The 20,658-nt window shown below is 35.3% G+C and overlaps 1 protein-coding gene across 5 annotated transcripts in view; it reads right to left on the minus strand.

Moving 5' to 3' along the window:
* LOC121372310 (glycogenin-1-like) overlaps window positions 1-20,658 on the minus strand; it is a 56,633-nt gene that overhangs the window by 21,700 nt on the left and 14,275 nt on the right. For 2 of the 5 annotated variants that reach the window (XM_041498624.1, XM_041498608.1), the window contains exons 2-7: window positions 16,638-16,779; window positions 16,062-16,236; window positions 13,290-13,452; window positions 12,221-12,347; window positions 10,756-10,936; window positions 6,835-6,843 (exon numbers count right to left, since the gene is read on the minus strand). In XM_041498624.1, the coding sequence (XP_041354558.1) occupies window positions 6,835-6,843; window positions 10,756-10,936; window positions 12,221-12,347; window positions 13,290-13,452; window positions 16,062-16,236; window positions 16,638-16,779 (797 nt within the window). The remainder of the gene's footprint in view (window positions 1-6,834; window positions 6,844-10,755; window positions 10,937-12,220; window positions 12,348-13,289; window positions 13,453-16,061; window positions 16,237-16,637; window positions 16,780-20,658) is intronic. The other 3 variants (XM_041498640.1, XM_041498615.1, XM_041498631.1) reach the window with 2 other exon arrangements.

Below are 20,658 nucleotides of genomic sequence, written 5' to 3' on the forward strand. Positions count from 1 at the left end.
GGTGTACAACTGGTTTGGCATCTTGGTTAATCACAATATGGTGTTTCACTCCTTTAATTTAACCAAGTCCATGAAACAATTCTTTTGATGCATTCACAATTTCTTTGTAATTTGGAACATCACTGTTTTCCTGATTTTGAACATCATCAAACACGGTGAATTTTTTTTGGATCAAATTGAGTTCAGTACAAGCTTGTAACCCCAATATTGGAACAACCTTCGGCATCAACAACTTAAAATTCAAGAGTGTAGAACTGATTTGTATCCAACCGATAGGATAGTTTTCCCCATTGGTTGTAACTTACCGGTATGTCCAGAGTATGAAATTAATTTCACACGTGACTTGTGTAGTCGTCTTCCTCCCAAGGATTTGTCTTTTGAAATCACATTGCACTGTGCACCTGTGTCAAGTTTGAGTTGCACCAAGTTTTCATTTATTTCAACTTCAATTTTCCAATCTTCATTCCTTGTTTGATTTTTGAACAATGCATCAATGCAAAATCCATCTTCTGAATCAGATTCATTTTCACTAACAATTTCAAAGTGTGAATGCATGTTTTTATTTCGATTCCTAGGCCTGCTTCTACAAGCAATTTCAAAGTGATTTGACTTTCCACATTTTCTACATTTTCTTCCATATGCAGGACATTTTCCTTTTTCATGTGTTTTGGAACATCTGGTACATCTTAATTCAGATTTATATTTTTTTTCTTTGAAATCAACATGTTTCAATGTTTTCTTTCTGAATGAGTGCACTTCACTTTCCCCAGTAAGATCTTTCATTTGCATTTTACTTGTTTCTGCTGCTCTACAGATTGTTACACATTTTTCCAAGGTCAGGTCATATTCCCGTAACAACCTACCTCGCACTTGATCATTTGTGATTCCACACACAATACAATCCTTGATTAACGAATCATGAAGTGGTCCGAACTCACATGTTCGTGCTTTGTTTCGCAAGTCTGTGACGTATCCATCAATATTTTCACTTGTTTTCTGATTTCTTGTGAAGAACAAATGTCTTTCGTACGTCAAATTCTTTCTTGGGTTACAATAACTTTCAAATTTTTCAATAATCTTACTTAACTTGTTTTTATCTTCATGTTCATCCCATTCGAAAGTATTGTAGATGTCCAGCGCATCCGTACCCAAAACATGCAGCAGTGTCATGGCCTTGACTTTTTCTTCTTTTTCAGCTGTCCCGCTAGCCACCAAATAAATATCAAACTGTTGCCTAAATCTTCGCCAGTTATCCGACATATTTCCATTAAGTCCTAATGGAGATGGAGGGTTTAGGCACTCCATTTTTCGTTTCTTCTGACACCATGAACTATTACAAACAGCAAGAAACAAGATGGGGTGTCAAGAACCCCTTTATGTAACATGTACGAGCCACATGGCGTTATACATAATGACGTGTGCAAAGGTTATGACGTCATGCCTAGACTACAGTCTCTTAAAGGTCCATGTCTGATATTGAATGTCACAACTGTAACCGATTTTTTAGTGATAGTACTTTGATGTCCAAATCACAGTCTAGAACTATATGCAGCTTTTAATTTTCACCACAACCGTTTGGCGATTTTAAATTTGTTTAACCAACAGGCAAACAGAATGATGGTTTATATGAAATATATTGTGACTTATGAAAATATCTAGTTTCAGTTACATAATATACATAAATGGAGCTCCTTGTAAAATTATTATACATGTAATATGTACAATGGGCAGTACAATAAAGCATATGCGTTCAAATGGAAGGGAATAAAAGGAATATTTAATGCTACAACATATTTTAAACAATAGCCACTTGCAACTAGCAACATTTATTTTAAATAGTTTCAAAGGGTTTTAATGATTTTTAATAATAGTGTGATGGTAGGCAAACTAATGGCACTCGCCAAATTCGCAAATAAATTTTATGTAATATATATATTTTTATTTTATTAGAAAATAACTGGGTTTTTGCAATTTTTGCTGTGCATCAAGCGAGCCCTTTACCACCGGGCTACATCCTGCCCTCTCCCCTCCCCTGAAAGTAGACTAGAGATTATCTCCCCAACTGTTACTTCCCAGAGGTACGTGTATGTGTGTGTTAAAAAAATTATACCACCATCCCACAGACAGGAAAGTAGACTAGAGATTATCTCCCCAACTGTTACTTCCCAGAGGTACGTGTATGTGCGAGTTAAAAAAATTATACCACCATCCCACAGACAGGAAAGTAGACTAGAGATTATCTCCCCAACTGTTACTTCCCAGAGGTACGTGTATGTGCGAGTTAAAAAAATTATACCACCATCCCACAGACAGGAAAGTAGACTAGAGATTATCTCCCCAACTGTTACCTCCCAGAGGTACGTGTATGTGTGAGTTAAAAAAATTATACCACCATCCCACAGACAGGAAAGTAGACTAGAGATTATCTCCCCAACTGTTACTTCCCAGAGGTACGTGTATGTGTGAGTTAAAATTTTTATACCACCATCCCACAGACAGGAAAGTAGACTAGAGATTATCTCCCCAACTGTTACTTCCCAGAGGTACGTGTATGTGTGTATTAAAAAATTTATACCACCATCCCACAGACAGGATAACACATACCACGGCCTTGGAGAAACATCAGTATAAATTTGGATTAAAACAAGGTGTTTCCAGTGGTTTGCGAATCCTGTGTGGGGCTCAAGAAGATGTAACAATGGTCAGCATTTAACGGTTAAACCCTCAATATTATGGGACATACACAGTAGGCCCTATACATTTCTATATTTTAACTTCCACAATGTGTACAAAACACTTCTTCATGTGTTAACTAACATAAGGCCTTAAAATAAAGTTGGCGTAGGGCAATTAACCCATCAATTTAAGCGATTTCAACTCTAGGCATACATTTTTCAATCAAATGTAAATATTTAATTTTTAGATTTTAGCATACATTCTATTTTTATTTTTAATTATTCTATATAAACTTTTAAAAATAATAATATATTTTTCAAAACAATCAATCAATCCTTTCGAATAAAATCAATGAAAACTTTTTCTTCCCAAATTTATTTTGACCATTCGAAGGAAACTGAACATTTCGATGCCTAGAGAAGTGGGGAGTAGTGTAAGGGACATCCTCTCATATCATCTCTATCTTTCAGCTGCTTGCTGTCCATACAACCAGGTATCAATACAATATTTCACAAATAAAACACAATAAAACCACTGATCCAACTATTAAGATAGCGGATAAACTTACCGTTATATCGAAGCCAATGATATCCAAGGATAGCTTGATGCAAGTAAATCAATATTAAATAAAACGTGTTATTCACAGTAATTGATGAATTGGTGATGTTCTTCATGTAGTCTTCTTATAACTCATATTTCTCATCACTAAAAATGTGGAAAATAGCTTCTTTGTTTTGTTGTTTCAACACAGCTAAAAATTCTCATCTGTAACTATGCTTGAAAATTCCCAAACTGTCAAAATAATTGTTCAACAAATCCTTTCAACTTATTTTTAAAATATATACAAGACAATATTTGAAGCTTATATATTATACCACAATTTTAATGTTTTATTCAGGGGTAGAACTTAACAGTGCTTCCCTTGGAGCATGTATATGACCATATTTTAAAAACTTGTTCTATATGAATGTTTGGTCTGGGGTAGAATTAACATGCATATTATAAATATATATAGAACTTCACATATCTTGTTTTTGCTTCCTATTTATTGCACAAACTGCCATTAAAATTTACCCTTTTTTGGGTTGGAACCCCCCCCCCCCCCCCCCAAAAAAAAAAACCCAACCTACAACCAAATTTCAATTTATTTATTTTTGAGCAGTGATTGAAAATACAAAGCAGACCACACATTGAGAGACGGACATATTTGAGATGAGACAGTTTTCAACCAGTCCTGTCCTAAGCAACTTAAAGGGACTGCCCTGAGTTTCCTGCATTGTAAGATGTTTTCGACTAATAAAATCTTTTAATGTCTAAAAAATATGCATTGAATATATTTTCTTGTTTAGAATATCAGTGTCTGTATATTCAATGTGTTTCTGGTCTAAATATTTGTAAGAAGCCCAAACTGGATTTTGTCTTCAAATAATTTCGTACTTACTAAAAATTTATATGTAATTACAGTTGTTAAAAAGTCCCTGTTAGTCAATAACATCTTAAAAATGGCAGCAAACTCAGGACTGTCCCTTTAAGGTGACACCAAATGATACGAGTGCCTCATACAAGAATACCAATTGCATAGCAATCAAAGAAATTGTGATGTTGTCTTGTCACAATCGGCTATTCTCATACAAAGAACTCCTATCATGTGGCGTCACCTTTAATGTGCAAGTTTTCTGGTCAGATAGACACTAGTTTTAAGTCATTGTCAACACATTTCAAGTGGTTTAAACAACCAAAAAATATTGACTAATTTCTTTGGAGTTTTCCAGACCTTGCCATGAAACAAATTGAGAGGAGTTTTTAATTGCTCCCCTAACTTAGATTATGGGGAGCCATTTAAAATATTAACATACCGAGAATTGATATTTAATCCTTTTGTAGTACTAATTTCTTTTAAATTTTAAAAAATAATTTACATGCTAAGGGGAGCTAAACATTACTTGAACTAGTATCAAGGGAGTGAAAGGGAGCCAGAGTGACAACTCCCCTTAAACGTAAGGTATGATCTTCTCAGTGAATTTGCCTGCTTAAATGTTAAAATTAACTGCACTAAAAAGCTATCTAGAGTAAAAAGTCAAATGATTTCTGAAAGAAAAACGGTCTACCACGTGAGCATGTACATGTATGTAATGTAAGCCTACATGCTGTGATGCAAACATAATGCATAAATAGGCGAGAAATAAAGAACATAAATAAACTTGGTACTAAAATGCTTCACTGGAGAGAGATGGCATCAACAGCTGGATACAGAAAAACCTTTCTTAACTAAACCGAAGTTTACCTTTATTATAACTGAATCATTCTATATGTAACTTAAACCTCTAAGAAGAAAACAGTCGAATTTACAAAGTCTGTTTATGTCTTACAAGCGTGTAACTACATGCACTTACAGTTACAATGCTTAAATACCTGCTTTTAAGAAAAACAGGCTTTGTAAATTCGGCCCATACTACTTAAATATTATACCACAGGTGTTTACTGAAACCATCCCCAATGTTAAACTACATCCCTAGCGTTCAACTACATACATACAATGCAATGCTTAAATATCTGCTTTAAGAAAAACAGGCTTCATAAATTCGGCCCACACTGTTTAAATATTGTACCACAGGTACATCCCTAATGTTAAAGTGTTGCCATATACCACCAGTAATGTGTAGCACACCTACATGACATTGTACCTTCACCATCTATACTAAAATCTATACTACTTGTACTAACTGCCTGCCTTACCATTGTGCAATATTACCTTCCCATAATGCAATATTCAAAATTGTTTCTTGAAAGCTGAAGAAAATACTAGCTGCGACATGCAATCTATACAGAAGTTTCACGTATGTATTTAAAAAAAAGAAGAAAAAAGGTGCCTAGGTAAGGAGGGTAAAATTACTTACTTTAAAATGTTGCAAATTAATGAATATATTTTTATAATTTTTAGAAAAATAATAGAACAAGAACTTGTCAAAGCACATGATATGCAGTGTCCAATTTCAAAACATTACAAACCCATAACCACCTTATAGGAACACTTAGGATCTGTTTCGTTTTTATTACATACCCTCATATTATTTTCTGGCAGAAAGTCTGCTTGGCCAGTCAGGATTGAAAATTAGCATTTTCCCCATCACCCGTGGCAACATTTATTGGCTACAGGTGACTAAGAATTTTAGAAAGGTAGTCCGTTGGGCGACCATCGATTTTAGTGTCTGCCGAGTATGGTACTAGTTAAAAAAGAAACACACAGATACTGAATCGAATGTGACAAAACACACGTTTATGTTGGTGCGAACTACAGATCTGGCAGCAGAAGACATAGAACATGTCCTATATTTTGACAGCGCCAACATAATGAATAAAGATAAAATTCATACAAAAACATATTAATTTATTTAGTTGAAACCCATACCGTCTCAAATAATATTTTATTGGGGTAAAAGTGCAGTGTAAATTAAAACAAAAATTCTTTACAAATTACCATCAAACTGCATAGGTTAACTCTTTTTTGTGCGATACAAGTTTTAAGGCAATTGATGGAACATCCAAGGTAATATGAATGACACACCCATAATACATGATCAAGGCCAGATCTCTGCACAAAGCAGAGTGGAATGGGCATTTGGCAAAATTGTGGATGATTCCATGGATCTCTATCTAGGAGAACAGCCACTCCTGAGGAAATAATTTTCTGGGAATTTCACCCCTCTTGAATCACCACAAAGTTTATTCCATCCCTCTTGCATTGCCACAAAGAGGACGGCCACTCCCAGACTAGTTTACTAAAGCATGTGCAGTTCTACCTTTAGTCTGTTTGTACTGCATTATTGTTAGTGAGATTTAATATGTTTAATTTAATGGTACTTTGTAAAGAAACACATACATTTATACTAGATTTCTTTTTCAATTTTTTTTGTTTGGAGTTGGTATGGCTTTAAAACTTAGTGACATTTTTTTAGTATGAATTTTTACTTTGTTCATTATGAAGTTAAACGTCAATTCATTTGTCCACGTAAAATGGTAAATAACGCTAGATCTCCTTCAATATGAAAAGCAATATCTATAAGTTGCATGTTATAATGTGCAAAGCATAGCAATCCTTAAATAAATGTTATGATACTATTAACAAGAAAAAGACCAACAAATATGAATCAATCTTACCAAATTCTTCTGAAGCATGCAATAAAAATGACAGATCCAGTTAAATTATTAAAGATGAAAGACATTTTTTTTTGTACATGCATGGTTTAGGCTGCCATTCACAGGATATATATATATATATATATATATATATATATATATATATATATATATATATATATAAATATATATAATTTTATTGCAATATAGACATTAGTAAAAGTTAAAATTTGTTTAGTTTTAATGACGCTTCTAGACCACATCAATTTATTATTCATTGGCTGTTGGATATCAAACATTTAGTAATCTAACAGTCTTCAGTGTAAACTCACTACATTTTTCCATTAATAGTAAGGTATTTTATATGCATTTTCTCCTGACAGGACATCACATACCATCTTTTATATATCAGTTGTGTTCTGTGGTACAATACTTGCCAGAGGTGCCATATATTTACTTTTCCCCATTCCAACCACTACCTCGTGAATCAAATGCTGTGATATGTAATCTACAGGCATGTGATTTGGTATTCTTAAAAAAAGCTGAAAATGTTCTATCATACAAAAGCGCAACAATTTCTTTGACTGGTCATCAGTCTTATATCGCGGTACACTGTCTACAGGTATGTGAACAGCCATTAAGAAAATGGTTTAGTGGAAGTGCAATAATAAAAAAAACCTGAAAATAAATGGAAATGGGATGTTTTTTATGAAAACATTTTCACAGATTTATTTTAGGATAAAATAAAAAAAATTTAAAGCGGAATTCCACTAAAAAGTGGAAGAAGCACACACCTGCTCCTATGGGAAAATGTAGCAGGTTTCCTCTGAAGACTAAATTAACAAATGTTTTACATCCAGTAGCCAATTATTAATAAATCAATGTGCCCTAGAGGTGTCATTAAACAAAACAATTTTGACTTCATCTATGGTCAAGATTGTTTCCTTTCGATATCAAAAGGCAATTTATGGTGGCTAGTCTCCTAATTCTGAACCAAGTGTCGAAATTACCACTTTAGACTTCAGTTTCAACGCTATAAACTGGGACAGATTGTAGCACAGTGCTAAAATTGTGCTAGCTTGAGACGTGATCGGATGTAAGATCCATTTGCCTCACTGGTTTTTTCTGTCCTAGCTAGTGCCCTATGACTGTCTATATCAAAAGCCATGGTGTATTGAAAGTTTATTGGTTTTGTTTAATGACACCACTAGAGAACATTGATTAATTAATCATCGGCTATTGGATGCTAAACATTTGTTAATTCTGACATATAGTCCATGGTGTATTGAAAGGTTATTTGTTTTGTTCAAGGACACCACTAGAGAACATTGATTAATTAATCATCGGCTATTGGATGCTAAACATTTGGTAATTCTGACATATAGTCCATGGTGTATTGCTTCCTGTTTATGGGAAAGTGCATTATGAATAATCCCGTAATGCCTTTCTGTAGTAGTCTGCATGATAACAGCAGATTTCTCATATTCTCTAGACCAAGTGTTAAAATAAACATAATATTATGTTAAACACCAAATAGTCATTGTTTACAATGTGCCGGAAATGAAATGTATGTTTTGTTTAACAACACCACTAGTTATTGGATGTCAAAAATGTGCTGGAGCAGTCAAACAAATATTCCTTTCCTTTAAAACTGAAGTGTCCATTTTCAAAGATTTCAAACTCATAACCATCTATTCGGCAGCACTACTGATCTATTTCGTTGCGGACATTAACATAAAAATCCATCAAATGGACATTTTGTTTTTGTAAACTGGGGTTTCCAGATAACTGACGTCTCAATAATTTGTGCAGGTTATTCTGAAACACTCATCGATGTGTTTGTGGCTCTAGTCTTCTAAGTAAAGTAAACCACAAATGTAGTTATTCATGCCAAATGCAATGAATGAATTAACAACTTTCATAGCCGTTCTGGTACTGATGGTTTGAAACCTAGTTTGACATTTTACACATACTGTTCCTATTGTGAAATATTTATATACAACAAATTTTCCTCTTTTTTTAATTACTTTATATTATCTTATCATCTTATGTTGTATACCATCGTAGACATGGAAAGTCTTTCATTATAATTATGTACACATCAATAAACTTAAACAAGAGTTACCTATTCTTGCCACTGTTGCATCAAGAGTTGGCTACTGGACTCGGTGATGTCGTGGTTAAATCATCAGACATAAGGCTGGTAGGTACAGGGTTCATAGCCCAGTACCGGCTCTCACCCAGAGTGAGTTTTAACGACTCAATTGGTAGGTGTAGTACCACTACACCCTCTTCTTTCTCACTAACCACTAACAATTAACAACAAACCCACCGTCCTGGACAGACAGCCCAGATAGCTGAGGTGTGTGCTCAGGACAGCATGCTTGAACCATAATTGGATATAAGCAGGGAAATATGTTGAAATGAAATGAAATAAACGAGCAAGAGTTGGCTGGGTGCTTTCCATGAAACTTATTTTGATATTATTTTGCATATACTGTTTCTAACATGGAATGTTTACATAAATACATTTTAATCATCTTTTCTTATTATATGCATCATGTTACCTACATGCCAGTCCTTGTAATGGTAATGAATAAAATTGAAAGTGAAATACCCTCTTACCTCGAGACACAGCTGAATGCTGAATACAGTATACATACTGTACATACTGTGGAATGTTTACATTTATATTAGTCCTTGCAATTTGCATCGACATTCAGCAATGAATTGCAAAAGCTATGTGTTACATGTATATGTAATAGCTTTATTTATTTTTTATAATGTTGCATGTTATTAGCACGAGGTTGGTATAGAATATACATTTTAAAATGATGTTGGAACAAGTGATGACTAGATGCTTTCCATGAAATTTGAGACTATTTCGAATCTGGGCCTGTGCTTATAAACTTTTGTAGGGTCTAATGACATCACACGCATCACACGCATTTGTATGGCGTTGCCATGACATTCACATCTCAGACTCTATTAGTCTCGTGTCTAGACTTTAAAAGTTTTATAAGTACCAGGCCTGATGTTCATAATGTGGACATTTATACACTATGCCACCTTGCCTGGTGCTTAGAAAACTTTTAAAAGTCTAAACTTTCAATAGAATCTGAGACAGTTATGTCATGACAACACCATACAAATTGTATGTGTGTGACATCATTAAAGATGGGGAGTCTGGACTCAAGTTTTATAAGCACGGGCCCATATGTCCATGTCAATGTCTTTTTTTTTTATGACGTCTATATGAATAAACATAACACATACATGTAATCTTACCAGTGTTCGGTTGAGAGACAATTGGCAATTTTCCATGAAACTTCATTTGACAGTTTGTACATGCTGTAACTATGCAATAAATTTATATTACCCTGACTCATTATATGAAAGGTATGTGATAACCATTTTAAAATGAAAGCTGAAATGATCTTCCAAAAGATGAAACCTCTACACTAGATGGGTAGTATACCAAAATAAAGGTAATTTTTCAGCACTTCTGATGAAATCCAGTCTACTTTTACAACCGAAAAAAAGAAGCTGAAATTGGATAAAAAGCTGACAAATCATATCCCTGTTCGGAGGTAAAAAAAACTGATGTTTCAACTGTTTTTCACCGGTTAACATTGCAGCGTAGGTTGAAATACTGCTGTTTCCACCGGTTTTCGCCACAGCCTGGATATATTTTTGCCTGCCATCCCGTCACACCAGCAATTATTTTACGTTTATATTTTTATGATCATGTTTGGTCAGACAGGTTTTGATTCAGTCAAGCATAATTTGTAGCTAACCGGACCAACTGTCCAGTAGAAATTTCGGCCACTTTAAACCCCTGCTGTTATATACTATCCTCCGAAATGACAATCCATGTATTGACTATGATGAACATGATGTTCATTTTATAAATTTATAGTGGAAATCCCCTCCCCCTCTTACCAATGCTGGGTCGAGAGATGGTTGGACACATTCCATGAAGATACTCCACCACATTTGCAGAAACTCCTGGCTATGCCCGCTCCCCGAAAGAGGCATCACGTTGCCTGTTTTCATGTCGTACGGATGATGCCAGGGCTTGACTGCACCGATGAAGTGCACAATTTTTATATTGTCACGGAATCTATACAAAGAAGAAAACAGATGTGGGAAGTTGTAAACAATTTTCTGTTTGCTGTTGCCTTTTTAGAAATCAGCTGAATAGCAAGTGTTATTTTTATTATTATATGCCAGCACGATTGATAACACAGATCGGTCGATGGTGTCTGACATTATATTATGTTATATTCTATTCAACTAGTGCTTACAAATAAATGAGTTAATAATACTCTTTCAAGTCACAGCAAATCATTTATTTTTATTAAGGTTGGTAAAGACAAAATGTGAAGAAAATTATCAAAAATCTAATGTCATGATGTGCACTATTACCGGTATAACCAGTACAGGTTCCTCTAGCTCACCTCACACTAAAACGAAAAATGAAATTCTTTCTTTATTTTTAATTACACTCCCAGAATTATGGTCAGAGGTACAATGGATAGTTGTCATTTCCGAACACAGAGGCTTGCCATACTTGTAGGCACTACATTCATGAAGTAAACTGCTATAATTATGTTCTTCCACTTTTTGTGTACAGAATACAAGTAATCAACGACTGCCCATTTTCTTTGACTTACTATAAGAGTAAGGAGGTCGTAGTATTAATACTTAACAAAATTAATTAGGGACTAGTAGACATACAGGAGAGAGCTGTTGTCTATGGCCTATGCCCCAGAAGGGACAATGGGAATAAGTAATAAAAATTCTTTGCTAGTGAATTAATATTTCAGCATGTTTTGATCACAGGCGACTGCTAAACATTATTTCAGTAAAATGCCCCATGACACATGAAAAGATCTTGCACACAGTGGATTTTTCCTGCATTTAAAACAAAATGCACGTATAACTAGGAGTCCTTTCATGTTAGTTTGCAATGATGCTTGTCATTTTGTTTGCTCTAAATTGTTGTTTAAATCAATAAGTTTAATAATATGCCACGTCTTACAAAGGAAGAAGCTGAATTAAAAATGTTTTAGCATATACAATGAAATCTCTCAAAACCAGACCCTCTGTAAACCAGAATTCCCTGTGCAGCCCCTTTTAAATATCTGTTCAGAAGAGAACCTCTCTAAACCAGATACCTCTTAAAACCAGACATTTTACTTGGTCCCAAGGGTGTCTGATTTAGAGGAGTTTCACTGTATTGTAAACTGTTGAAACTATCTACTGGTCCTCTAATTAATTTTGTTGAGTATGTATCTCTGTTGAATGAAATATTGCATACAGCAGCATCAACCACACGTATTACTACTGTTATCTATGGAACTTGATTTGGTGGTAAAAACTGTACAAGTGGTCAAACACTTACTGAGTAAATGCAGGAAGGTAACTATAGAAAGCTTGCGATACTACATTGTAAGTAAATGGAAGATGCTTATTGATGTCTTTTGTCGCCCATTCATGGAAATACAGATTTAACAAGCCTTGGTCACCACCTGTGAATTACAAAAAAAACAGAGTATTTAAACTAACATTTCATTTTGATCACAGCTAAAATATTTACTAGTGTTAGCAGAAAAGTATTTATTGAAAAAATAGCCCACTAAGTTCAATATTGATTCAAATACAGACTACTACATTTCTGACAATGGTATCTGGATAATAAAAATAGAATACAAACTACTGCAAATGTTTTTTAAACAGTTGTTGAAACAAAGTGGCATCAAATACATAAAATAATTTTTAATTTAATAAAAATTCATCACTTGTTGAAGCCAAAGAATACATAATGCTGGGACATGTAAACATAAAAATGCTTATTTTTATTTCTGCATTTTGCCAGTGTTAATAACTTCTGATGCATCAGCTGAAAAATATAACCACTAGTCTGGCGGACAATTTATTTATTTTTAATTTTCTAATATATCTGGCCCTTCTTCCCTGTGGATGGGGCAAATTCCAATGACATTACGTAAACAGGGTTTCTGTGAAACAAGTTTGTCAAACATAGCTTAATTATTAGAATATTACTGTTAAATAGGTTATATTATTGTGTGTGACACCAAAAGAATTATGCGGAAATTTGTCTGTTGTTGGGGCTCTTTTTTCCATTTGTGCACTCCTGCATACACACAGTACTTTAAACGAGAATGACTAACACAGATTTAACCAGGATTTTTAGCTAGGATCCCATGTCTGATGGGTTTGGGAAAATTAACGTGACTATCATACTTGAGAAATTTGTTTAGGCCACTGAATGATACAATACACCACTGTTAAATTAATTTATCAGAAGAGACATAGTTAAATAGATATATTGGGAATTATTAGCTTAGAAATTGGGAATTTTCAGTGCCACATTCTTTTGGGAAGGCGCCTGCATAAATGTTCGGATTCACAGACAGCCTGCATAAATCCCTGAATGACCATTAACTCACCATCGAAAGTGCCAATTGTCATTGCGAACTGGATTAAGGACCTATATGTCTCCTCATTTGGTCTGAAGACGAAGACACCAGAGTTGAAGCAGTCGGGCCACCCTGCATCTGGAGACGCCGAGAGTTCTTCTCTATCAAACAATTCATCCACATTCTGAATAACCTGAAAGACCAAACTTTGTTTTTGTACAATGACACCAATATAGCACATACAGGGCTAGCTCTGGATCAGCAAAACATTTTGACAAATCATCTATTAAACTTGAAAAATTGTAGAAACCCAGTTATTTTGTAACAAAATATAAATTATTACATGAAATTATTTTGAGATCATGGGAACTCATCGGAAACGGTTTATATTATTTCCCTTGAATTGTCGTAGTCGATAGTCGATATAATAATCATGTGAAACGAAATTTCGGTTCTGTGATATTACCAACACGCTACCGACACAGTACCGGAAATGATTTTTATCGTGAAATCCAAAGGCCTGACACTGATTAATTAATCATCAGGTAAGCTTCTTTATATTAATTATTTTACTGAAACTTTCACTGCTCGAGATATTTGCACAATGACATGTATTTGAGATGGAAGCTATATTTACGTAAATGTGTGGATTTGATTTTTACATTAATAGCAAGGGATCTTTTATATGCACTATCCTACAGACAGGATACCACATACCACAGCCTTTGATATACCAGTCATGGTGCACTTGCTGGAATGAGAAATAGCCCAATGGGCCGACTGACTTGGATTGATCCCAGACTGACCATGCATCAGACGAGCACTTTAGTACTGAGTTACATCTCGCCCCCAGGTTAGTTAGAGGTCATTTTGTATTTTTTTGCCAAATTTTATATCTGTAGGGACAAATGGTGAAAGAAAATAAAGAAAAAATATGTGTCTGGGTTATTATTATTTTTAAATAACATACTGAAAACAGAAAGGTAAGATGAGTGAATGGTTGAATAAACTGTTTATTAAGGTGATTTTCTTTATGACCAAACAATATTTGTTAAAGGCGCAGACACTCAGTTTAGTTAATCTACAAACCTGTAACACACATGGTTAAAGTTACAAAAGAGTGAAACAAGAGTCTATGATGTTAAAACCGGAAAATATCCTTTAAAAATAGACTAGAACTCGAATCACAAACTGCTACATGTACTTCTCAGTCACATGTGTATTTCTAAAAATATGAAAAATGCATTTTGTGATATTAAAAACAGGATGACTAGAAACACTTCGGTTCTATGGAAATGGATAATCTAAACAATAAAATATAAGTAATGTTTGATTTCAGTGATCATAAACAGCTCTATTAGTGAAAAATATGCTGTAGTGTTTAAAAACTAGCGTCTGTGTCTTAAAGGCTGTCCTTATGTTAAACAATGTGACACTGGTCAATGCAAACCTTCCTCAAATTGACCCAGCAGAACAACTACAAATATTTAGCTTTTACTTAGGTTTACCGTTTCCTGAACTTACACTGATAAGTATTAATGGAAGAAAACACATGTTCTCCATCTCCAACCCTAATGGTAACAAGATGTACGTAAACCAAGGCAATTTACAATGGAAACAGAACACGTGTAAGAAACATTTTCATTAAATTAACTTACTAAAAAATCCATCACAAACAACTGTCGACAACGCTCAGTAGCTACCTGAAAATTCTGCATACAGATGAACTTGTTTTAACCATTTCCTTCTGTTCATATATATATATATATATATATTATATACATGAAAACATTATTTGTACAACTTAGTCAATTTCTGTACATGTCCTAAATCAGGGGCATAGCATTGTCCGGACCTGGAGGGTGAAGGAAGGAAGGAAATGTTTTATTTAACAACGCACTCAACACATTTTATTTACAGTTATATAGCATCGAACATATGGCTAAGGACCACACAGATATTGAGGGAAGAAACCCGCTGTCGCCACTTCATGGGCTACTCTTTTCGATTAGCAGCAAGGGATCTTTTATATGTACCATCCCATAGACAGGAAAGCATATACCACGGCCATTGATGTACCAGTCGTGGTGCACTGGCTGGAGCGAGAAATAGCCCAATGGGCCCACTGATGGGGATCGACCCCAAACCGACCGCGCATCAAGCGAACACTTTACCACTGGGCTACGTCCCGCTCGGATCTGGAGGGTAAAGCTAGCGGACCCTTTGTCTACATGTTACCTGAAAACCTTTATGAATGGACTGATATTGCACTGTAAACATTTTTTTAGTCTCAGTGGGGGTGTGTGTCCAAACCCCACCCCACAAATCCCCACACACCCCTAGCCTATGCTCCTGTAAATAAATAGTTTTAAATGGTTTGGCAAACCAACTCTATAGACTACTAATAGTCACATGATGTTACAACAATGAAAACAGATAGATTCCCGGTATAAACTAGTTAACACTGTCCATATCTTTTATTTTTCATTTCACTTTAAACAAAATGGTTATGCACATCTAAACGGTTTTTGGCTCAACACCTTTTCACGTCACAGAATTGATTATTTCAGGAGACCTGTATTTTAATATTAACCATGTAACCAAACTTGAAAATATTGTCAGTTAAATAATGCAACAAAATATGGGTATACATTTTCGAGCATACACTGATAAAAGTTTTAAATAAAAGTAATTAAAAACTTTATTGCAAAGTAATCAATTTGTGCTCTCCGAAAATGTTCTATGTAAGAAGGGGAGGTGTGTGTGTGGGGTGTGTGCGTGGGTGATCCTAGCATGACATACCATCGTATCTGCATCCATGAAGACACACTTGTTGAATTGCGTGAGGCGCCAGCAGTGCAGTTTGGTAAATGTAACGCTGAGGTCGGGTCGACCCAGTAATTGTAGATTGACTGCATCCCTGCTGTCCAGCACATCAACCTCCACGATTTCATCAAACATGCGACTCAGCTGGTTTCTATACAATACAGAATGAAAATACACAACACAGAATAACCAGAATGCCGCAGAATTAAATGTCGAGATCGCATGCCATAAACTTTTTCATTTTCAGTGCACTGTGATCAACATTTATAGGTGCAACTATAAACCAAGTTTCATTGACATAGAACTTAGTTTTGTGAGAAACTGATCTAAACGCAAAATGTTAACGTTAAACTTAACGCCGTCGCAAAAGTAATACCCATACCTCACACTTTTACTTGTTAAAGGCGAGACAAAATACACAATTCAGAATGAACATAAGGAAAACACACAAAAGAGAATGGAAATACAAGACTTAATGGACAACACAAAAATTAAATGGCAGACTTTCTGCCAGAGAATAATTTGAGGGTATGTAATAAAAACAAAACCTACCTTGTTGACTCGGAAACCCCGCTTGTGACCATGATGACGATACGGCGTGTTGTATGAACATGCCGCAATGAGTTTGCAAGTACCAGACATCCCAAAGCATATGTATCATTCGTAGCTAATGTGACAAAAGCCTCTGTTTGACCTGCAAAAAGAATATATAATAATAATAATAAAAAATTTTTAAATTTAATAGTTTTTTTTAAGACACCACAGGGGCACATTGATTTATTAGTCATCAGCAACTGGATGTAAAATATTTGGTCATTTTGAGATAGTCGTAGTAACTTCTTAGAGAAAATCAGCTAAAAAAAATTGTATTAGTAAAAAGGGATCTTTAATATGTACCATCCCATAGACAAAATAGTACATAGATCATGGCTTTTGATATACCAGTCATGGTGCACTGGCTGGAACAAAAAAATAGTGCAAAGGGCCCACCAATGGGGATAAAAAAAAAAAAAAAAAAGGTTTATTTAATGACGCACTCAACACATTTTTATTTACGATTATATGGCGTCAGACATATGGTTAAGGACGGACTCCGACCACACAGATTTTGAGAGGAAACCCGCTGTCACCACTACATGGGCCACACATCAGATAAGCGCTTTACCACTGGGCTACGTCCCGCCCCTAAATAATAATTAATGAATTAAATTATATAAATTGAGTTTACTAAGTCAGTTACAACTGATTCTTAATATTTATATGTGGCTAATTTGGGAGGGAGGTACGATGGGTCATAGAATAAACTGCCTTTTGATTTTCCGTGTCCTAACAAGTGCCCCATGACTGGTACCAAGTTGTTGTTTTTGCCAGGGTCCCATGTCTGCATTTCCTCTCCACCTGTTATTAGACACCAAACAGCAATAGTTTGGAATGTGCCGAGGCCTTGTTAAATATACCCTATTAGGTTTTCTGGAATGAAAATAGCCCAACGGGCCCACCTAAATCAGGCAAGCATTTTATTACTAAGTACATCCCACCCAGGAGGTTGCATATCAAGCGCCTTTAAAATATAGCAGACATGGAAGATATAACAGTCAATGAAATTCATTGGTTGTTGGCTTATTTTCACAAGCATGCATGATGATGTAAATTAGAAACAAGATTTCTCTATCTATCACTTACATGTCATTTGTAGTTAATACCTCTGGGGTTATCATCACCGATCACATGATACTATGTAAATTAAGACTTCACTATTCATCAACATTATCATTAAGCTTTGATTCCTAATAGAAAATCTATACGACTTGGTGTGATAGCTGGTTAATGGTTATTGTAGCACACACACAACATGGTGTGATTGCTGGCTATTGGTTATTATAGCATCCATTGTACAAGACTTGGTGTGATAGCTGGTTAATGGTTATTGTACCACACATACAACATGGTGTGATAGCTGGCTATTGGTTATTATAGCATACACACAACATGGTATGATCGCTGGCTATTGGTTATTATAGCATACACTGTATAAGACTTGGTGTGATAGCTGGTTAATGGTTATTGTACCACGCATACAACATGGTGTGATAGCTGACTATTGGTTACTGTGCTACATTGGTTAGCTGGTACTGGTTATTGTACCACACATATACGACATGGTGTGATAGCTGGCTATTGGTTACTGTAGCATACATTGTACAAGACTGTGTGGCAGCTGGCTATTGGTTATTGTAGCATACATTGTACAGGACTTGGTGTGATCGCTGGCTATTGGTTATTGTAGCATACATTGTACAAGACTTTGTGTGACAGCTGGCTATTGGTTATTGTAGCATACATTGTACAAGACTTTGTGTGACAGCTGGCTATTGGTTATTGTAGCATACTTGTACAAGACTGTGTGATAGCTGGTTAATGGTTATTGTACAACACACACAACATGGTGTGATAGCTGGCTATTGGATATTGTAGCATACATTGTACAAGACTGTGTGATAGCTGGCTATTGGTTATTGTAGCACACATACAATACCGTGTGATAGCTAGCTATTGGTTATTGTAGCATACATTGTACAAGACTGTGTGATACTGATAGCTGGCTATTGGTTATTGTAGCACACATACCAATACCATGTGATAGCTAGCTATGGTTATTGTAGCACACATTGTACAAGACTGTGTGATACTGATAGCTGGCTATTGGTTATTGTAGCACACATACAATACCATGTTAGCTAGCTATTGGTTATTGTAGCATACATTGTACAAGACTATGTGATAGCTGGTTAATGGTTATTGTACCACACATACGACATGGTGTGATAGCTGGCTATTGGTTACTGTAGCATACATTTTACAAGACTTGGTGTGATAGCTGGCTATTGGTTATTGTAACATACATGCACCTGTAGTAAATCTGTACAGGTACTCATCAGTATTAATTATGACCAGATGCTGAGGAATTATATTATACAATTTGTCAGTCAGTGGGGGGTGGGGTGGGTGGGGGGTAGGACACTCGACTAATCCCCCATGATGGCTTTTCCCCCATCCCAACCTGTGCTTCATGACTGGTTCATTAAAGGCTGTGGTATGTACGGTCAGGTCTATGGTAAAGTGCATATAAAAGATCCCTTCTGCCTGATCATTAGGAGTAGCCTATGTAGTAGTATCAGGTATACTTTTCTTCTCTCAACCAACAGTCGAAATAACCACAGGTTAGATAGCACACACCATAGCATTTGATATACTAGTACTGGGGCACTGGTTGGGATGAGAAAAACCCAATCAGAGAATGGTTCCACTGATCAATATGAATGAATGAATGAATGAATGAATGGTTTGACGACACTCCAGCACAAAAATACAAATCAGCTATTGGGAAAGGTAAGTACATTGTATATGAAAATATTATTCATACAATTATGTAAAACCACAGTCTAAACAACCACTTATCAATATAAACATGTAAACTACATATATTTACAATGCTTTTAAGAAAGAAAAAAAAACAGGACCTTTAAATTCGATACAAACGTGTAATGTTTATTTTTGAATAATATTTCTTACAAATACCAGTCTATAAGAAACAATAATATCTTTCATGTGGTTGTATCACTTTTGCTACTTTACTCCACTTCTCCTTGTACACACACTTGTCTACCGCCTGGGTGATAAAAATCTAATTGATCCAGCTGAAGGCAAAGACTGCAGAAAAAATGTCAAGGATCATTGTGGAGATAAAAGAAGATAATTTCCCCACTTGATACTGACTGCACACAAAGGTTATGAGCCTGTTCCAGTGAGACAGACCAGCAACGCCATCAATTCGGTTCTCAGGCCTGTATCGGGTTACGACACTATCAGTCCACCTGGCCAGATGAGTACTAGTATTCGTGAAAAGTGAAAATTCTGATGGTTTTCCCACTCAGCTCTTGCAATTCAGAAAATTGACTCAATTAGCAAAAACATATACCAAGGCAAAGGTAGTTGGTGTCAGCTAATAATAGTAATATACAGTTTGCCTCAGAATCTGTATTTCAAATGCCTATACTCACAACAAAATGCACCCCCCCCCCCCCAATTTCATCTATTTTAACATGTACTGTAAATAATTTTTTTTTAACTAGCATGTAATTTTAGCGAAGCCATACAGGACACTAATATTTTATGACGCTAAATTTAAAGATACGTACAACAGACTGTTCCGAAAAAACACTGTGCGATCGTTGTCGGTGATTAACCAAACACACAACAATGGTTATACATGCTACTGATTGAAGCATAAATATAACAAACAATAAGTTAGCATGCACATTAGCGTCAAAATTTTTCCTGACTATTTTTTCAGCTGATCCTACAACATAAGCTTATTCTTTTTAGTTTGTGATATGACTTTGCTATTGTGAGTTTTATGTTGCTACTATACTTGGATTTATAGCACTGTACACGTATCTGGCTAAAGTTGCAGCAGCAATAGCAATAGTGGTAGTAGTAGTAGTAGTAAATTCATCAAGGTTTAAAGCTGTACCTATAAACATGTTTATACATGTCCTTGTACATGTACCAG

This window comes from Gigantopelta aegis, chromosome 1, assembly GCF_016097555.1.
Source record: "Gigantopelta aegis isolate Gae_Host chromosome 1, Gae_host_genome, whole genome shotgun sequence".
NCBI classification, from domain to species: domain Eukaryota; kingdom Metazoa; phylum Mollusca; class Gastropoda; order Neomphalida; family Peltospiridae; genus Gigantopelta; species Gigantopelta aegis.